The following is a 19,892-nucleotide window of genomic DNA, read 5'->3' as shown; positions in this document are numbered from 1 at the left end:
AGTGTTAGATAGAAAATAAGGCTCACAGTTAGTTAAAACAGAACATTCTTGATTAGTAGATCCCTTAAGTAACTTAGGCAAAATTTCTGTGTTAAGAAAATAGAGTGAAAGCAGGAAATACTGGAGAAAATTCCCCCTGAATATATCTTTTTTAAAGCAATCTTTGGCTTTCTAGTCTAGATTTTCACAAAAACAAAATCATTCCACTCCTGTCAGCACTGGCTCTTTGATCACTTGCAAAATTATAACCATTTCCTTCTGTTGGAGATTTCATAGTTCATGCTTTTCCCCCTCTCACCTCGATTATTGCAGTTCTTTTTGTGTAGTCAAGCCTTATCTCTCCTGCAGTTTGGAGACCATATCACCCCTGTGCTGGGCTCTCGTCACTGGCTACCAGTGAAGTATAAAAATTGGTTTTATGATTTCTTCTTTTGTTTTTAAAGCTGTGGCACCTATTGATACACCGCGATTTAATTGATATCAATAGTGATCCTGTTTATCAATACTGATACTTATGAATACTTGTATTGATAACATGCAACATAGGCAACATAGCTGTGATTTTAATAACATCATATGGCTGGTTTTGCAACTCTTGATACAAACCGAGTTAAGCACAACTTTGCCAACTTTCAAGGTGACTAGAGAAGATGATAACATTTGAAGACATTGAAGCGTCAGCAATTTTTGAAGTGTGATAAACAACTTTATTGCTTGACGAGCACACTTCGGCTAGTGGTCTTCATCGAGGTCATCATGTTCTCACTCTTGATGAGTTAGCAAGCTAATGTCAAGCAGGTATTGAGGTTTCTTGCGTGGCGCAATGTACACATTGCTTGAGAGTTGTGTGTTTGAGTATTTATGTTTGTAGACATATCCGTCAATCCTGATCAAGCTACAACAGCAGCAGTATACTAGCAACCAAAGTAACGAAAAATAGCTTTTTGCCAACTGGTGCAGAAATACTGATTTTCCCCTCACGACCATTGATTGCCAGATGGTTGCAGACTGGTCTCTAGATCAGTGTGACCAGGGCCTTATTCAACTGATTCTACATTGTTACCATGATTGTCCATTTTATAGCAATTCACAGTTGTTAGCTTTTGGCTCCTGACCATACAATACTTTAACAATGCAAAAGAATCTAACTTGACTAGTTGTGTTTTTTCCTGCTTGGTATTGTTTACCAGTTGTGGACAGGTTGGTCTTGACTAAGCTAAAGCTTTAGAAGTGAAGCCTGATTAATTATTACTGCCTTTGTTACTTATTGAAGTTCAAGCTCTGGCTGCCGGGCTGAAGTCTGCATACCTTTAGCTCTACCATCACTCTGGGTTCTTTGCTAGCTTTGTGTTAGCATGCTGTCTTTGCAGATGCTTGCAAAGAGCTGATGTTGAGTTAGCAGCAGTGGAGTTGTTTTTGTCCTGGACTTTTCTACTTTACCATCACATTCTTGTCCTTCTGTGCAATAAAGAAAATAAAGGTTATGTACACATCTCCACTCCTCAGAAGTTACAGTCTGCTCAACCATTTTCCTCCTCCAACATATTTTAACAATGACTGCAAATGCTGAAATTTTTTAGTTTCACAAATCCGACCCACATTAGAACTGGCGAGCTCTGCTAGAGCAAGCAAGCTGCACAGCTTCGCATTTACAGAATCTCATATTTGCAAGTGTCTTGTTAGGTTGCTGGTGTAACTTGTTTTCCACTGCTATCTATCTGCAGGCTAGCTGCTTTTTTCAATAAAAATGTTATGAAGAGACATTTATTCCAATCAGATGTGATCGCTTGACTGGCAGCTTCATTATTAGAGGATAACTTGTAAAACATGAATTATGTTAGAAGGGTAGAATATTATAGATGAATTGATTGGCTTTAATACTGACAAGCTTTTCTGCTACCTACTTATTTCGATATTTCGTTATTTCTGCTGTGCCTAGCCAATCAACTGCTGGAAGTGCTTTAATTTACTACTCACATGGGTGAGTTTAGACCCGTTTTTTATCAGAGCACCCCTAAAAAAAATATTAATAGTATTAATAACTTTTCCCCCTAACTTTTCCATTGATGACAGTACAGGATAGGATGAAAACAGGTTTTATGTCCAGTATTGTTGATGTCATGATGTTACAGTGCGCTCACACAGAGGTGTTGCTGCTTCAACAGCGTGGCTTGTCATTAATCGCTTAATAAGACTTTCATTGCTGCGGCAGAAAGAAGACGAAGATGACACAAATCAATGATGCAGATTTAAAACACACTTTAACTGGAATATAGCAAAAGTTCAAACTCTTCTCATAATTGCATTGTTATGCATATAAAGTGCCTATTTTGTTTAAATTGTTCTCTAAATAGTGTTAATATTAGCTAACGTAGAGTAAAACATATTTGGAGTTGCCAGCCGAGGAGCTGATATACTTTATTACTTTTGTTTGCTAAAAAATGTTCATTCCTGTTCTGATTGAATTGGGCTTCAGTGTTTGTTTACAGTACAACTCCAGATCCAGGTGACAGCAAGTTAAAATGATCTTACCTGTCTATGTCCAGCAAAAGCCTGTATTCAGTTTTAATATTGCTATAAACTGATAGTGATCCGTTTATGTCTTTTATTCACTGTAATGTTTAGCTTTTGGGTGATAGTACAAAGAGTGACAGAGGAGTATAGAGAGGGAAAAAAGGGAGAGAGCAAAATGAAAACAGCAAAGAGAGAGAGCAAAAAGAAACAAGAGTAAATGTAGACAAATTCACCCAAAATTATAAAGCTGTAGCTTCTGTTTGCCTAGCTAGTTGAGTGAAGAGGATGGACAGGTAGAACGAGGGAGCAAATCGTGAAGTTAGCTGGGGAAAAAAAAGTTATTTTTCTCAAAGTAGTTTTTCATGTACTTCATGGATGCTTTGCATGTTTTGCAGTAGGACACTTAAAAAACGCCACTGGACATTGTAAACAGAGCGTATTGATATGAATGGTAGCATTTTACAGGACTCATACCACTGTAAACATGGCATGAACAGGATGGTTGCCACTACACTGATGTGACAGACTATAACACTCTTCTGCTATGCTGATTCGGCATAATAAAGGAAGGGTTTGTGTGAACTGGTAAAAGAACTTTGTTACCAATTTGCTTCATGTACAGGTCTGGGGTGATTTTCCAGTGTCTGTACTGAATATTGCTACTTTATGTGACTGATGATTTGGTGGGCTGCTTCTATGTGATTAAAACACTGCATGTTTTGTGTAGGGCTGAACGATATATCGCATTTGCGATAATATCGCGACATGATCAAGTGCAATTTTCTAACCGCAAAGGCTGCGATTATACTCTGGACATGTCCAAATTCATGGGCTGCATCCTCCTGAGGCCGCATTTGTAGACCGATTACGTCACAGCGACGCGCCGAAGGCTGTCCAAATTACTACCATATCCCAGAATTCATAGCGCGGCCCAGCCAAACTCCAGTTTCCAGCAATGGCGGCCGCTACTAAGTTTTAAAATTACTCATACTAATCTTTCAGGGTCACAAAATAAACTTTTAACATATTTTCAGGCGAGAAAGTAGTTGTGTAAACATCAAATATCTGCTCGGTTTATCAAGATATCCCATATTTGCAAAAGTGCTTCGACATTTTCAGAGGCGTCTGCTACCCACCAGCTCGACAGCTAGCCGGGAGCTCGAGGGTTACTGATGCGGCCGAGAACGGCACAACTCCCGGCACATCATTTTCAGATCACCGCGGAGTTTCGCTGCTCGGGTTAAACGTAATATATAAGTCACTTAGACAACCTAAAAATGTTATTGTTGGGCTTTTTTCAGTGTTTTGTTTGTTCGTGAGTAAATCGGTTTGGCTGAGATTAAAGTTATTAGATTAGATAAAATAAAACTTTATTAATCCCCCGGGTGGGTTCCTCCTTGGTTTTCACACAGCTGACTAAACGTCAAACAGAAAACTTATTAAACAGAAGTATGAGACAGTCGAGAATTTACACCAGTGTCTGGTTATATTTTAGATAGCAAGAAGCAGACGGCCGAGTTTATTAAACTCCACCGAGACAGCGGTGACGCTAATCAGAACTAGACCGTCCAATTTCACGCCTTTAAATTTTAAAGGCGTGTTTGTGTGTGTGTTTATACAATTGCTATTATGTTTGCACTTTATGTGTAATGTTACTGACTGCAGAGATCAGTAAGATGTGTGTATTTTTTATTTATTAGTTTTATTTATTTAATATTATTTTTTAATTTAATGACTGTCTAGTAGTTCACAGATGTCGAAAAACTGAGTGTGGTAAAGCCACTGATTTTTTTTATATATATTTCTGCAATCTGCACATTGTACTGACTTTCATTTTAATGTTTACACCAGGGTTCCTTGTCAGCACTTTATGCTCAGATGTTTGTAAGCTAAAAATAAACTATTGTGTATGTTCAAATATACTGTTGTGATTGAAGAAGTTAAATAAAAATGTCAGTCATCAATTCATGCATCACCTCATGTCATCATAACAGAGGTCTGTCTTCCAGGAAAGAACAGTTTAAAATTAATGTAATATAGTATTGGCCATACTATATGATGTATTGCTTGTCTTTGTTTAATAATACAGAAGACAAAGACCTTAAAAAATAATCGCATATCGCATCGCAATCGCAATATTGGGGCAAAAAATCGCAATTAGATTATTTTCCATAATCGTTCAGCCCTAGTTTTGTGTATGTTTCTCATCTTGTCTCCTTTGGCACAAATGGTTCCTTATCTTCTTTAACTAAAGGCTCCACCCTAAAATAGTTTGCATTTGAAGGTAACACTGTAATGTGTATCTAAGTAAATTTAGGTTTGTAAATGTGAAAAGGGTTGATTACATTTGTAAACAGCATGTTGCATTAATAATAATTACTAGGAACTGCTGACATTATGATTGGGAGCTGAGCCCCCCTAAACTTTTGAACCTAGAATCACCCCTGCTGTACAACATATGTAAGTTATTTCTTTTTCATTATATAGTATTTTTTGCAAAAAGGTGAAGTCGTGTTACAATGTGTGCTTGGATTTGTTTTGCTAAGGGTCCCATGAATGTACTACAGCATGAAAAATTAAACCAATGAAGAGGTAGAGCCCTCGTTTGCCTTTCAGATTGCATCTAAGGTGTGGGCTGCCTCTCACATCCTATGAGCAATCAGGGAGCAACATTCAGCACAAATTTAAATTAATTAAACTGGGAATTAACACAAAAGTGGCAAAACATGGGAGTGTCGCACTGGGTTGTGTTTAGCCTGCAGTCTGATTGTTGACTTTTTGGTAACTTTCAGGTTATTATTGTTCAAGAAAGAGACATTATCCTGGAGTGTCTCATGGAGGTTTTCCAAAATAGAAATACTCAAGTAAAGTTCAAGTATCTTCAAACTGGGCTTGAGTAAATGCACTGCGCTACTTTCAGCTGCTTGTTGGAGGGAGAAGTAGACAAAGAATCAAAAGCATTTGGTCTCCAATTGAGCCTGAGCAGGAGGGGAGTGAGAAAGAGAGATGACCCAGTTCTGTTTCACACAGTACTGGTGCCAGAGGCAGAGAGACGGTGGAGGCTGGGGTGCACGTGACGGGACTGGGCTGGGCCCCGGTCCACATGGGAAACTCACAATGTCTCGTTTGTTTTAAACGACTGCGCTGCTGGAACTGGTCTCCCTTTTTCCTTACTGTCTGTTGTCTGCTGTGAAATGTGGAAATGATTTTTGTCTTTGGCTCATGTCCAGATTCTTTTGGGAAAGATGTATCCCCCTCCTACCCTTTTCTTCTGTGCCCCTATCTCTGTTCCATCTTCATCTTCCAGGCCTTCACCTGATAAGAGTAAATGATTGTGTAAACTCCTTGGGACTTGTAAGGAGAGAGTGGAAAAAAGAGGGGTTAGATAAAGCAAGCAGTCGGCTCTAGGGAATCTGATTTGAAGGGAAGGAGAGATGAATAGTCTTGATGGAGGGACTTTCTTTACACTCTGTTATTTATTATTAGCCTTTTAGTTTTAATTCTAGGCTGTAGTAGCTAGTGTGGAAATCACCTACTGTGTTCCACAGACACACCCTTGCCAGCCAGCCAGCCTCCGGTGGCTTTAGGGATGATGATCTATACCCTAGATTGTGGATTATTAAGAAAATCGCAAAAGGTAGCAAACTGCTGATGGTAAATGTGACATTTTACAGAATAGCAGTAGCATCGGTAACTAATGAGCCGGTGATCATATAATAGAAGCAACAGACTGAATTTTCTTGTCCTTGCTTGTGTCCGTTGCTCTCCATAGCCGCCCACACAACTTTAAAAGGTTTTCCAGACCTCTTCCCTATCTCTTGTTTCTTTCTTTCTTTCTTTCACTCACTCACATACACACACACACTCACACAGACAAGCGCACACATACACACACTCACAGAGACACGCTCACACATACACACACTCACGAACAGTGCACCTGAGAGCCAGACCAATTAAAATGCCAGGAAAATACAATGCATGCTTTATGGAGTGCGTTACCGTCTGCTCTGCAGGCCCTTTATCACTTATAATCTAAGTGTGTTGTAGATGTCATGTGAGATTACATTGAGTTTGAGTATGCCAGACAGCCATTCGCTCACTCACTCAGGATAATGTTCATATTCTGTGATTTTAAGCTCCAGCTTCAACCTTTTTCTTTGGCCTAATCTTACAACCTGTCTTTTTGCTTTGGGTTTAAAAAACATCACCCTTTTACCTCTGCAGACTATCGCACCGGGCCGTGCTTTGCCTCAGTAAATAACCAGATGTGTCAAGGACAGCTCACGGGCATTGTGTGCACAAAGACTCTGTGCTGCGCCACAGTGGGACGGGCGTGGGGTCACCCCTGTGAGATGTGCCCAGCCCAGCCTCACCCCTGTCGAAGAGGGTTCATACCAAACCACCGCACCGGGGCATGCCAAGGTAAAGTCTATTCCTCTGTGTCTCTGCCTCCCAGTCTGTTTTCCTATCTTTCTTTTTCTCTGTTACTCTCCCTCTACCCTCTGCGTTCTTTGAGTAGTGTGCTGCTGCTGCCATCTTTTCCTTTAACTCCTTCTCCCTCCTTGTCTGCTTTCACCCCCCTCCCTCTGTCACCCTCTGAGCTCTGCCCACCATCCCTTTTCCAGAGGATTAGCTCTAATTGGGTTAAATTGGGGTGGGTGGCAGTGCCTCCCACATGTGTATGGAATGCCCGCAGACGCCCGCTGCGGCGGGACTGTCAGAGTCAGTAACACGGGTCAGTGGCGGTGCCACGTGGGAGAGCTCATTTCTGGTAAGACGGCCCTGTGTCTGCCTGCTCCAGACCCAACAACATCAGAACCTCCGCAGGGGAGGCGGACCTGAGCCAGGACCCAGAGGAACATGGAGTACTCTGAGACAGCATCAGGTCACAGCCTCCTGTAGGTTTCCAGCCTGAGACCTTCGTTTTAGTCTGTCACATTCATTAAATGAATTTCATTTAATCATCAGCATCACTGACAAAGTAACAGATTAGAAAGCTGCACAAACCTGATGGTCCGGGTCACCTCACAAATGGCGTCATCATGACCCTCCTTTCAAGCAACATCTTTATGTACATTAGTCTTCATGTGCGTGTGATCATAAATGTATCGAACCTGATGCTTTACAGTCAGCCTTTTTTTTTTCTATATTCACTTCATTCCTGTTTTTTTTACCAGTTTGGTTGCAGTTTTTGTTCATTCTGCTGGAGAAATTCCTCTCCCCCTGTTTCTTTTCGTTTGTCATACTGTTGATCTCAGGAAAGTCAGAGAGAGACTGTAAAAACAGACCCATGTACATCCAAGGCTGTTCACATTTGTGCGTTAAACTCAGTCAGCATGTGTATTAACTTCCTGCTCCTCTTCTAAGTTTATTTTACCACAATAATGTCTGTGTTAGAGTATTAATTCTGTGATATGCATGTACAGATGTGGATGAGTGCCAGGCCATCCCTGGCATCTGTCAAGGCGGAAATTGTATCAACACTGTTGGATCGTTTGAATGTAAATGCCCCGCTGGGCACAAGTTCAACGAGATCTCGCAGAAATGTGAAGGTAAGCAACAGTGAAGCCATGAACTGTCTGGTTTTCGGTGTCAGCTTGAATGACAGAGTAGACCTTCGGATATTTTTTAAATCCGTAAAAGTTGAGACAGTTAAAAGCCACATCCGCCAAGATGTGGTTAACTTCACCTCAGTCGTGGTAGTCTGATTATTACTTTGTAAGGAAAGACCACACATAAGCCACATTTTTGCCCTTCCCTTGAAAAAAGCCTAATTAAAGCAAAGCAGCGCTCTGGTTTCTCTCAGTAACCCCATGTAACACTCAATTTTGATGTTTGAAAGAAATGCTGATGAATTTTGAAAAGAATTTTCCCCCTTCTATACAAATGTTAAAGCTAGACTATGTAAGTTGCTGCTCCAGACTAACTAAGTCTGGTATGGACATTAGATTTGGGAGGCTAATATTGTGTTTGTTTTATTGAAATACTCATCATTAACTTACGTCTCTTCTTTACAATACTTCTGTTTTATTGCTTTGAATGTTTCACCTTATTAAAATTCGTTATTAGCATTAATTATTGCTGTCAGTTGTAATCAACATGGTTGATCTGCACCATGAATCCTAATTAGACTCAGTTTCAGGATTACTTGATAAAAACACGTTTTTCTCCCTCTGCTGTGGGACTCACATGGATTTTAATGCTTTTGCTGGAAAATTTTTACTACTCGTCCACAAATATAGGCCTAAATCGATCCTGCGAAATGTATTGTCTGTTAGGCGTGTATGTAATAATTTCAAGGCCTAAGCTCAGAGAAAGGTAAAGGTAATCGGACACTTCTTTACTTTATGTGTGCTATTTTAATGCCCAGAAATAATTACTGGAAAACTTCTGCACTTTGTAAGAAATATTTCAAATGTGTCGAAGTCACAGCGCTATTCCTGCAGACTTTTGTGCTCCATGGTGTGCGTTTGGTGTTTAATGGTGCTAACAGAAGAGGTACGGAGGTCCCTGGATTTGATATCCTGTGACAATGCCTCATTTCCATTGTTCCTGCCAACGCATGCTCTAGTTTTGGAGAAATTCACGTTTCAAGATAGTTTTCACTTTCCTCTCCTCTCCTCTTTCGCAGATCTGGACGAGTGCTCAAACATTCCAGGTATTTGTGGTGTGGGTGAATGCTCTAATACTGTCGGCAGCTACTTCTGCAAATGTCCCCAGGGCTTTTATACCTCAGTGGATGGATCCAGGTGTATAGGTGAGTCCACCTGTCCACTTTTCCACTCCAAAGAGCTGCAAGTTTCATTGCGTGTGATTTGCTTGTGTTCATAGTTGCAGTCATTATTAGGCATGACAAAATAGGAGACAAAGCAAAAGATGCTGCTTCATTCTCTTTCCTTTTTCCACTCTATTTTGGTTCTTCTTGGCACTGAAAGCAGAGAAAGGAAGCTCTCCAAAGTTCCAGCTGGTAGAATTTAGGTCAATAGTCACTTGTTGAGTTAAACTCTCTTCAAGCTGTGGCGAGCACGTGATGAGAGAAGTAAAATGAAGTCTTATTTCCAGGTGACTTTCTACACAGCTGGAAAACGCTAAATCTATGTACGTCTTCGTAAAGAAAACTCCTGTATGCTTCCTAGTTAAGCTCATTTTCGCCCTAAAACCAGAGCAGGAAAAAAATTAGGTCAGAGCAGCCTCTTGCACATACACGTGCATACAGCACACACGCACAAACATATGCAACCATGCAGTCACATTACTCCCCCCCAGGAGAGCGTGTTCCTGAGGAAGGAATGTCTGTGTGTTTCGTTTCCAGAAAACTTTTGCCCAAAACATTTTCGTCTGTTTCTCATGCAGTCACACTTCTCGCCCGACCCCCTTAAGACCTCGTGGTTGCTTGCGAGCAGTTCTGTGCCTGACATCTTGTCGAACTGGAGCAAGCGATCTGTAGTTTAGGCTGTCATTTTCTCCACATGAAATCTGCCCCGGATGGTCTGGGTGTGAAACAAAACATGATATATTTATGTTAATGCGCAACTTGAGTGTGAGTCATGCTGGCACACAGTGCCAAAAACTGCAGGATGAAGGAAGGGTTCATATAAATAGGAAATGAGGACTATTGGAAGTGGCTTCCACCTTCCAAATGATGGAAAATCTGAAGCAAAAACAACAATTTTTTTTCTGATTGTACTCTTGCCAATTTGCTCACCACGCAGACAGCACATGCCATATTCCATGCGGCGCGGTTAATTTAACCGACTTCCTGCTGTGTCGTTTCCCACAGATGCTCGTGGTGGGTATTGCTACGCCAGCCTGCTGAACGGGCGCTGCGCCAACCAAAATTCACAGCTGTTGACCAAAATGCAGTGTTGCTGTGATAGTGGACGCTGCTGGTCTGATGGGTCCACCCCTGAAATGTGCCCCATTCGTGGAACAGGTGCAGTCATTCACATGGCTTAAGTATTGTGATCTTTGTGGCATTGTTATTTAATTATACTCAAAATCAGTGCTCTTAATAAAAATGTAATAAATCTGTGAGAATCTATGGAGATTTACAATGAAAACAACAAAAACAAACTTTACAAAGAATAAAATGCAAGTTAACAAACAAACTCACTTGTACACACATATTCGCACACACACTAGACAATTCAGAGCTAACCTCTATCTGCTTTTCAAATATGCTTGTTATAGAAGAGCACCAGAAACTGTGCATTCAGATACCCAGTGCACCGATACCTGATCGTGTCCCAGGGAGCCCTGACATACCCAACATCTACCCGGTTCCATATCCTGGGCCTGACATTCCTCAAATTCCAATCAAGGTCCCTGTCCAACCTGTGCAGCCTGATTATCCTAGACCACCTGTAGAACCTATACCTATACCTAGGCCAGGTATGTCCCAGCTTTCTGCCCGTGATTGCTTCATGTTTGCATGTTCAACCTGCAATTGATCTTGGATTGCCATCAACGTCCAACTTTTGATATACAAACAACCGGTACCGTTGAACTAAAAAATGAATGGCAGTGAGTGTCCTTTCTCAAAGAAACCATCCTTACACAACTGCATAGTAGTATTTAGAGTTATATTAAACATGTCCAAAATCTTTGGCTTTAAAAATTCCGACATACTGTTTTGCACAACTATTATACTACTGCAGTGTTGAGATTTATCTGGCAATGTAAAACTACATATGTGTAATATGCCAGAAACAGGTGTGTTGGCTACACTTCCTGTAAATTAAGATGTTGAACTAAACAAAAATACGATTTTTCGTTATATTACCTCACGTTTTGACGAAAAACGCTCGCGTGATTTTGTTCTATCAGGTCCCGTAATTATCCAAACCCAGAATATCACCAATATGTGCCAGGCCTTTCGTAACCTCTGCCTGAATGGCAGATGTATCCCCACGCCAGGCGTTGGATATCGCTGTGAGTGCAACATGGGCTTCAGGCTGGACAGAAGGGGAGAGTGCATCGGTGAGTTCTGACGAGTTTTCTTAACACAAAACTCAAAGTGCATGCGTTTGGCTGTTAAATTTCATGCTTGCTTTCCAGATGATAACGAATGCGAGAAGAACCCATGCGCGCACGGAGAATGTGTGAACACAGACGGCTCTTACATCTGTCAGTGTCCTGCTGGATTCCAGTCGACCTCAACCAGAACCGAGTGCCGAGGTTACACATTTACATACATGCAACATATGCGCACTTTAAGAGTGTGTATGTTTATTGTGCTATCTGTTTCTTTTTTCCCTGCCAGATCTGGATGAGTGTGTGGCCAATGGTCGTATTTGCAACAATGGCCGCTGTGTGAACACTGAAGGCAGCTTCCACTGTGTCTGCAATGCTGGATTTGAAATTTCTCAAGATGGCAAAAACTGTCAAGGTCTGTTAACTTCTCATGTTGGTCACTTACTACTCTATGGGGTAAAGATTCCTTTAGTATTTATGACAAATGGACCATGGATATGTTAGAGGTGGTGGAAGCATGAACCATAATGGGTGAAATCATGCACAATCACTGAAAATAATTATTACTAGAGTAAACCTCTAGTGTTACTAGAGTAAACTAGGGTAAATCATTTAGTTCCTCTTTGTCCACAGACCTGGATGAGTGTCTGATCAGGAACATGTGCCTCAATGGACTGTGCATCAATGAAGATGGGAGCTTCAGATGCATCTGTAAACCTGGGTTCTATCTCGACACCAGCGGACGCATGTGTGTAGGTACGTTTGTCCAAAAGCCCACAAAGTGAAGCATCAGCAGAATGTATTTTGAGTAAGATATTCTCTTGACTGCATTTTCGCCTAGCTTGGAGGATGACTACCTCTCTGGCATGTTAATAGCTCTGTTATATGACTCTTAACACACAGGGCAAAAAAATCCCCCTAAAAAGCCTTGGAAAAATCCCTTTGCTTCCTTGCACGCCAGTTGGACATAGTTGGATAGTTGGGACCCGCCTGTTTTGAGATTTCAGCAGACAGCCTGCCCTAAACTTGTTGAGTGCAAAGAAGAAAAAACGATTTGGCTTTTTCTTGTTACGTGCTTTAACATGCTGTAATAGCCAACAACTATTGTATATGCCAACATCCGAAGCTATGTCGAACCTTAGATGGCAACTAGAGTTTCATGGTCTCAGACACAGACGTTTGATTTCAGAGACACTGACCTGGTTAAGTCATTACAGAATAAATAAACAGGAGAGTAGAGTGTGGCTGAAATGTGCTGATGTATGCAGCCATTAATGAAATGTGTAGTCTGAAGGGGCCCTGGGGCCTCATTGTCTCTCTCCGCAGTCTGTCTGTCCTCCAAGACACCCAAACAGAACACACACATACACATCATACACATACGTTCATAAACACAGACTTCAGCATGCATGCTTTATCATGGTGTATGCTCGTTATCGTAATTATTGTAACACAGTGAGAAAACAAAGAGAACACAGAACGTTTTCTTAGCTGAAGTCAAAGCTGAAATTTTAGGAGTTGTGGCTGCATTTTTTTTAATCAGTTATTTATTTCAATCTGTTTTATCTTCTTACCTCGTAATATTGTGAAGAGAAAGGTATATAGTTTGATATAGATATATACAGAAGTGTTTTTTCTTGTCTCTATTTGTAGACATCGATGAATGTGAGACTCCGGGCATGTGCATGAACGGCCACTGTGTCAACACTGAGGGATCCTTCCGCTGTGAGTGTATGGCCGGGATGGCAGTGGGCCTGGATGGACGGGTCTGTGTTGGTGAGTACATGGAACTAGAGTGAATTGCGTGATCAAGAGTCAAGAATAATCCCACCATTTTTTTCTTCTTTTTTTAAAAATAAAGCAAAAAGTTGAGTTTGTACAATTCTAATAAGTCAATATTTGGTGTGACCATCTTTATTCTTCAACACAGCCTGAACTCTCTTATTTAGCTTTCTTGTAATCTCTTTGAGTAATCTCCAGGAATAGTTCTCTGGGCTTCTTGAAGGACATTCAAAGCTCTTCTTTCAAAGTTCTTCCAACTTTTGGACTGTACTGTCAAGATGATCCCACACTGTTTCAACAGCTTTGAGGTCCGGGCACTTGGGAGGCCAATCCATGACTGTTGTACCTCTTGACGTTTGTACTTACCGATGAACCAAAAAACCTAAAGTTTCAGATTTGTACTCATCACTCCCAAATACCTGTTGGTCCAGATTTTTGGTCCAGTTCTTGTGTAATTTGGCATACCTGTACCCCTTCCTCAATAATGACTTCTTGACAGCCACCTTTTCACTGAAGTTGTTTCTGAGGAAAGTTCATTCACTTCCTCAAGTTTCTAAGAACATCTGCACAGCATACCAAGATATGAAAAGTGCTTGGCTATATATGGAAATCACCTTGTTGGTGAAGAATAACAGTTTTATACCCATTAAACTTTACTATCTTTCACTTTTTTTGTAGATTGTATATTTGATAGACTGCATAAAGGTGCATAAAGATACACTTTAAAATTGTCTCTTTGCTAAGTTGTCTGTTATGTGTAGACACAACACTGGTTCAACCCTTGAGGTGCATTTTTTTTATTTCGTATGTGCCTTTTCACTCGCTGGGCCCATGTCCTGGAGCTGCGGTTTGTTTCGAAGGGGACTGGCGGCGGCTCCCGGGCCTGGCTGATCCCCATGTACTACATAGAGGTGAAGAAGTGAAAGAATCGAAAAGGGGAGGGAGGCTGGGGCACGAAAACCTTGTCGAACTGGGGGATCATATACAGATAAGAATCGGAAGGAGCGTGTTTGGAGGTCCCACTCCTGAAATTCAGATACTTTATCTCCAAACCAAACAGAAAAGAAAACAACACATAAACAGGAGTGTAGAGTGAAAAAGAAGCCAATGTTCAAAGAAATCTCTGTAAGACCTCCATTAAGACTGGACAACTACTGCTCAAGAACACTTTAAAAAAAATACAAGAAATCTGGCTCTTTGTAAGAAAAATATGAAAAATTATGGTTGGCTCCAGACTTTGTACTGCACAAGTCCAAGAACAGAAAACATTGTCTGAAACTGTTTAGAGCAGACTGAAAATTTGCTTTTGATTACTTGTACATACCATGATGTCAATATTTGAAAATTTGTTCATATTTAATAGGAACAACCAGCACATTAAGAAAGAAATAAGTAAAAGAACTTTAAGTGCTTTGGCGAAGACTTCAGTACATGTGACCGTTTTAACCAACAAAGGACAAGCCGGTGATGAAAGCGTTTGTTCCACTTTTCGAAGCACCTGAAAGCACAGACTGAACATACTTGTAAGATGGGTTAATCCCACAACTGTCTACAGATGTTTACCAGCAAGCGTACATATTTTTTCCCATTCTGTGCTAAAATTCAGCAAAGATGAACGTGATAAAGCAGAGAGTATTCACGTCATATTAACCTTTACCATCAACCTGTGCTGTTCCTGCACATTTACTGCAGTTACTGAGCACATGTTGATCAGCACTCAAAGAACTTTCTGTCTCTCCTTCTGCTCCGGTCCCACGGAGGAGCCCTTTGAAAGATTTGTTTTGCATTTTCATAAATGATATCTCTTTGTGTGAGAAATGTCGAAACGCTGTTGTTTGGTCTATATGAACATTTGTCAGAATGATATCAGTGCGAGAGAATTCCTCAAATCCCTGGATATTGTGAAAAGAGAACAACCATTTGTTTTGCCAGTGTTGTTGTTTATTGGAGCTGCGGCCTCTTTCCTCCTTTTCTCTCGCTCTCTCTCTTTTGCTTGGTCTTCGGTCTCTTTCGAGATCTCTTTCCTCATCTCGGTTTCTCACACACATGCTGTCTGTCTTATTTTTGTTTCAAACAGACACGCACATGCGCAGTACGTGTTACGGCGGCTACAAGCGAGGGCAGTGTGTTAAGCCTCTCTTTGGGGCTGTGACCAAGTCGGAGTGCTGCTGTGCCAGCACAGAATACGCCTACGGAGAGCCCTGCCAACCGTGCCCACCACAAAGCTCTGGTACGGCTATTCAAATTGCCCCAACCTTTACACATATAGAACCACCTCCTGCTGCTTGACAGATGCAAACGCAGACAGACACAGTTTGCGCAAAATTCGAAACACACCCGTTGATGTGAGGATGACCAAATGAAACACTGCATCTCCTCTGCATGCCAGCTTAGATTTCACAAAAATATGAAGTTAAGTTGTTTGACGGTGATTCCCGCAGTTTGGAAACACTGACAGCCACCAAACACACACACAAACCCATGTCCACAACCACACACACACACACATAATCCAGTCACTTCTCATTAGTTGTGCCAATTAAGGTTTCGGTATCAAAAGATGCCAGAGCTGCACCACATTAAGAGCCTGTTTTGTACACATCTAAGCTAAATGAGAAAGCGTGTAAATGGATAATGACATGGTATTAAATGGCTTTTGGCAAATGTGATATTACTTCTGTTGCTGTTGTTGCTGCTTTTTTCAAGCAAATTGTGGTGTGTGTGTTTGTAGCCGAGTTCCTGGCTCTGTGCCCCACTGGCATCGGAACGACTGGTGATGGACGAGGTAATGTAATACATAAGCTCAAACCACTGACAACCTTGAAACCAAGTGGTGCTGCGCATATTTAAGAGGGTTTTTTTTAGAGTTTGTTGGGTTTTTTTCCTGCAGATATGTTCAGCGGTTTATTGTTTTTGCAGATATTAATGAGTGTGCCCTCGACCCTGACATCTGTCAGAACGGAGTATGTGAGAACATGCTGAGGACGTACAAATGCACCTGCAATGAAGGTTTTGAAGTAGACCTGACAGGGAAAAGCTGTGTTGGTGGGTGGACTGTTCTGTAATGTCCTTGTCTACAGCTTTGATCTCAAAAGCCAGTGTCGTCACGCGTCCCTGTCTGTGATTTCAGATATCGATGAGTGTCTGATGAACCGGCTGCTCTGCGAAAATGGTCAGTGCCGGAACACGCCGGGGAGTTTCTCCTGCCAGTGTTCGACGGGATTTCGCTTTGATCCCGAGACAGACGTCTGCGAGGGTCAGAGACCCCTTCATTCCCTTGTGCGGCGCAGTGTAGCTGCATCTGCCGTGTCTCAGATTTGTTGTCTCATTTTTGTGTCCCACAGATGTCAATGAGTGTGAGTCTAGCCCTTGTATAAATGGGGACTGTGTGAACAGCCAAGGGTCCTTTGTGTGCTTGTGTTCAGCGGGTAGCTCCCTGGACAGCACCGGGCTGGAGTGCATAGGTAAGTATTATACCAATACATTACCAATAGATTTTTTGTGTATTTGAAAAAAAGTTTAAAAAAGGTACACTGTAGTATGGATTGATTCAGTCCTACCAATTATAATTAGATCATTATAGATGAAAAATGAAAATTTGCTTCACTTTTGCTGAACCTTAACCCAATGCATCGCCCCTAAATTAGTGCTACGCCAGTGCTTGTAAGCCAATCAGCACATTCCTTTTTTCCAACGATCAAAGGAGATTAATTGAATGTAAACGATATTATGCACTGTGTCATACTGTATATAAAGCCAAATCCAAGTTACTTCATGTAAACTGATTATCTAGTAACTCTGAGGTCTGTTTGATAAACCAGAGACTATTAAGAGCACTTGCTGGCTGAAGATGATCAATGATCGGTGTGAGGTCAACATCAACGGGGCCACACTGAAATCCCACTGCTGTGCCACACTGGGAGAAGCCTGGAACAGCCCCTGTGCCAAATGTGAAAAAGGTGGACAATCGCTGATTTTTTTAGATATGAGTTTATGTTATATAGTTTTTATTTTAACCGATGACTTCATTGATTTGGACCGTGTTATGTGCCCTTCTTTGTTTAGATCCAATCTGCAGTAGAGGCTTTGCTAGAGTCAAAGGAAACGTCTGTGAGGGTAAGTGCTGCTTTGATGCTGGGTTCTGGAAAATCAGACTTCCACTCTTATTCCTGTAATGTTCAGATTGATGATGCTTTTTTTCTCTGCTTACCTTCAGATGTGGATGAGTGTCAGGTATTTCCTGGAGTGTGCATCAATGGCAAATGCGTCAACACACCGGGCTCCTTTTACTGCCAGTGTCCTCCAGGAATGACTGTTGACATGAGTGGCAGGATGTGCATCGGTAGTAGCTGTCCTTTATACTTGTGCAATCTATAGCGCGTCATAGTCTTATATCAAATACATGTTAAATGTGTGTTTGTGACATCCAGACCTGCGCACGGAGCAGTGCTACCTCACTCATGAGGATGAGCGCTGCGGGACTCCTATCCCGGGGCGGCACCGTGTAGATGCCTGCTGCTGCTCAGTGGGTGTGGCCTGGGGCCCTGAATGCGATGAATGCCCGGAAAAAGGCACTCCGGAATTTAACCAGCTCTGTCCTCGGGGCCGAGGTTTCTCGCACAGGGGTGACTTCATTAACGGCAGGCCCTTCCTTAAAGGTGTGGCACTGTTCACAAATAGCAAAGACTGCTATTGGTTGTTGCATCAACTACCTCTCACCTGTGTCTTTAATCTCTCTGTTCTGCACCTCAGATATAAACGAATGCAGGATGATAAGCACGCTGTGCTCCAATGGGAGGTGCAGAAACACTATTGGTAGCTTTCGTTGTCGCTGTGATAACGGCTATGCTCTGGACTCTGATGAGAGGAATTGTACTGGTGAGTAGAACTGAAGCTGATTGGTCATATCATTTGGTCAAGGCATGAAAGCATTAAAATAAATTCTTAATTTATTGTTATTGTAGTTTATACAGGGTGGGCCATTTATTGTTTTTCTTGTGACATTACCAATAAGTGATGTGTCACATGGCCCTCTTCCTATTGAGAAAACAAAAGTTGTATCCAAGATGGCCGACTTCTAAATGGCCACCATGGTCACCACCCATCTTGAGGAATTTGCCCCCTCACATATACTAATGTGCCACAAACAGGACTTTAATATCACCAACCATTCCCATGTTATTACGGTGTATCCATATAAATGGCCCGCCCTGTTCAACCTCTGATTCAACCTCTATATTTAAACAGCGAGCGTCTGTAGGGCATTTGCTTATTTAAGCGTTCTGCTTTCTTCTGATTGGCTGCCCCTCAGCTGGCTTCCACAAACAATACCCATTACTCAGGAGCAACATCTCCTCCTCATTGTAAAATAAACTCTTAGATAGTTTCTTAATGGATTACTTGATGGGCTCTGGTCACACACTGATCAGCATGTTTCAGTATTTCTCACATATATGAAAGAATGATTTACTGAACATTTTTGACAGCTAATCTGTAATGAAAATAATCTTTAGCTACAATTAAAATTCTATTGTTGACTGGAGTATGTCAGCTGCTCCATTATGTCTCTGCAAGTCTAACCATACTTCATCAGTCCCGCTTTCTCTGAATCCCTCTGCCAGCACTAATTACAACAAAGTGTTGCAAAGACATTGCCTCCATTCATCTCATTCAGTCTAATGGGAGTCTGGCTAGCTTTGGGGACTTGTTGGAGCCGGTCCCTGCAGTCTGGTTAGCTACATTGCAACACTGTGCACACATCACTTTAGGTTTAAATGCCTTTAAGTTCTATTTCGTTATTCTGAAATAATTTATAGGCCCAGACAGAGTAAATGATATCTGGGACCCTTTAACCCCATATGAGGGAAATCCCAGCCCAAATGGTTTGAGTTAAGTGTTTCAAAATGTGGATTCAAGTCAAAAGGGATCAGACCTTTAGCTTTCATTGGCCCTTTAATCTTATTGTATACTTTAACTTTCATGTAGTCGACTATTTTTAAGCGTTCTGTGCTTTGATATGTTAATTTGCCCTCCGCTTAAAATAAATTCTCTATTTTATTTATTTTTTACTTATGTTACAATAAATAAATACATTAAATATGCTCTCTTTACTCGTGAATGTTAGTGCAGTTTTATGGATAATATCTAACTTGCTGCATTGTTCTGTTCCTTTCTTATAGACATTGATGAGTGCCGCATCTCACCGGACCTGTGCGGACCGGGCACCTGCATGAACACGCCTGGAGATTTTGAGTGCGAGTGCTTTGAAGGATACGAGAGTGGCTTCATGATGATGAAAAACTGCATGGGTGAGCACTGAATCCCCACACAGCAGTACCTGAGGATTCAGACTATGCATACCCCCTCATCTTCATATGATCCGGTTCAGTAATATGCAGAGACGACAGCATGCTTTCATGTGAAATCATTTCATCTGTCAGGACATAACTGAGTAATTTGATGTCCTTAACAGCTCTCTCATATACCCTGTTAAAGGGACAATGTCTGAGTGGAGCACAGCCAGGTTGAAAAGTATAGTGACGGCCTGCCACCTCCTTCACGTTCCCCCCATGGGTCATAATCTCTGGATGAGGTGCCTAGGCTTGTATGCCAGACCAGGA

At 41.5% G+C, this 19,892-nt stretch overlaps 1 protein-coding gene across 2 annotated transcripts in view; it reads left to right on the top strand.

Moving 5' to 3' along the window:
- fbn1 (fibrillin 1) overlaps positions 1–19,892 on the top strand; it is a 66,747-nt gene that overhangs the window by 13,081 nt on the left and 33,774 nt on the right. The window contains exons 8-28 of one of the 2 annotated variants that reach the window (XM_085273824.1): positions 6,742–6,939; positions 7,944–8,069; positions 9,149–9,274; positions 10,298–10,450; positions 10,708–10,908; positions 11,344–11,496; positions 11,575–11,694; positions 11,780–11,905; positions 12,124–12,246; positions 13,144–13,266; positions 15,350–15,502; positions 16,004–16,057; positions 16,192–16,317; positions 16,403–16,528; positions 16,617–16,736; positions 17,094–17,231; positions 17,338–17,388; positions 17,489–17,614; positions 17,703–17,930; positions 18,025–18,150; positions 19,452–19,580. In XM_085273824.1, the coding sequence (XP_085129950.1) occupies positions 6,742–6,939; positions 7,944–8,069; positions 9,149–9,274; positions 10,298–10,450; positions 10,708–10,908; positions 11,344–11,496; positions 11,575–11,694; positions 11,780–11,905; positions 12,124–12,246; positions 13,144–13,266; positions 15,350–15,502; positions 16,004–16,057; positions 16,192–16,317; positions 16,403–16,528; positions 16,617–16,736; positions 17,094–17,231; positions 17,338–17,388; positions 17,489–17,614; positions 17,703–17,930; positions 18,025–18,150; positions 19,452–19,580 (2,826 nt within the window). Of the gene's footprint in view, positions 1–6,741; positions 6,940–7,128; positions 7,416–7,943; positions 8,070–9,148; positions 9,275–10,297; positions 10,451–10,707; positions 10,909–11,343; positions 11,497–11,574; positions 11,695–11,779; positions 11,906–12,123; positions 12,247–13,143; positions 13,267–15,349; positions 15,503–16,003; positions 16,058–16,191; positions 16,318–16,402; positions 16,529–16,616; positions 16,737–17,093; positions 17,232–17,337; positions 17,389–17,488; positions 17,615–17,702; positions 17,931–18,024; positions 18,151–19,451; positions 19,581–19,892 lie in introns of those variants that run through there. The other variant, XM_085273833.1, reaches the window with a different exon arrangement.

Source organism: Mchenga conophoros, linkage group LG1 (assembly GCF_057382185.1).
Source record: "Mchenga conophoros isolate Kocher_MC1m ecotype Shallow Benthic linkage group LG1, M_conophoros_male_GT1.1, whole genome shotgun sequence".
Taxonomy (NCBI): domain Eukaryota; kingdom Metazoa; phylum Chordata; class Actinopteri; order Cichliformes; family Cichlidae; genus Mchenga; species Mchenga conophoros.
This window is presented reverse-complemented; position numbering and strand designations above follow the sequence as displayed.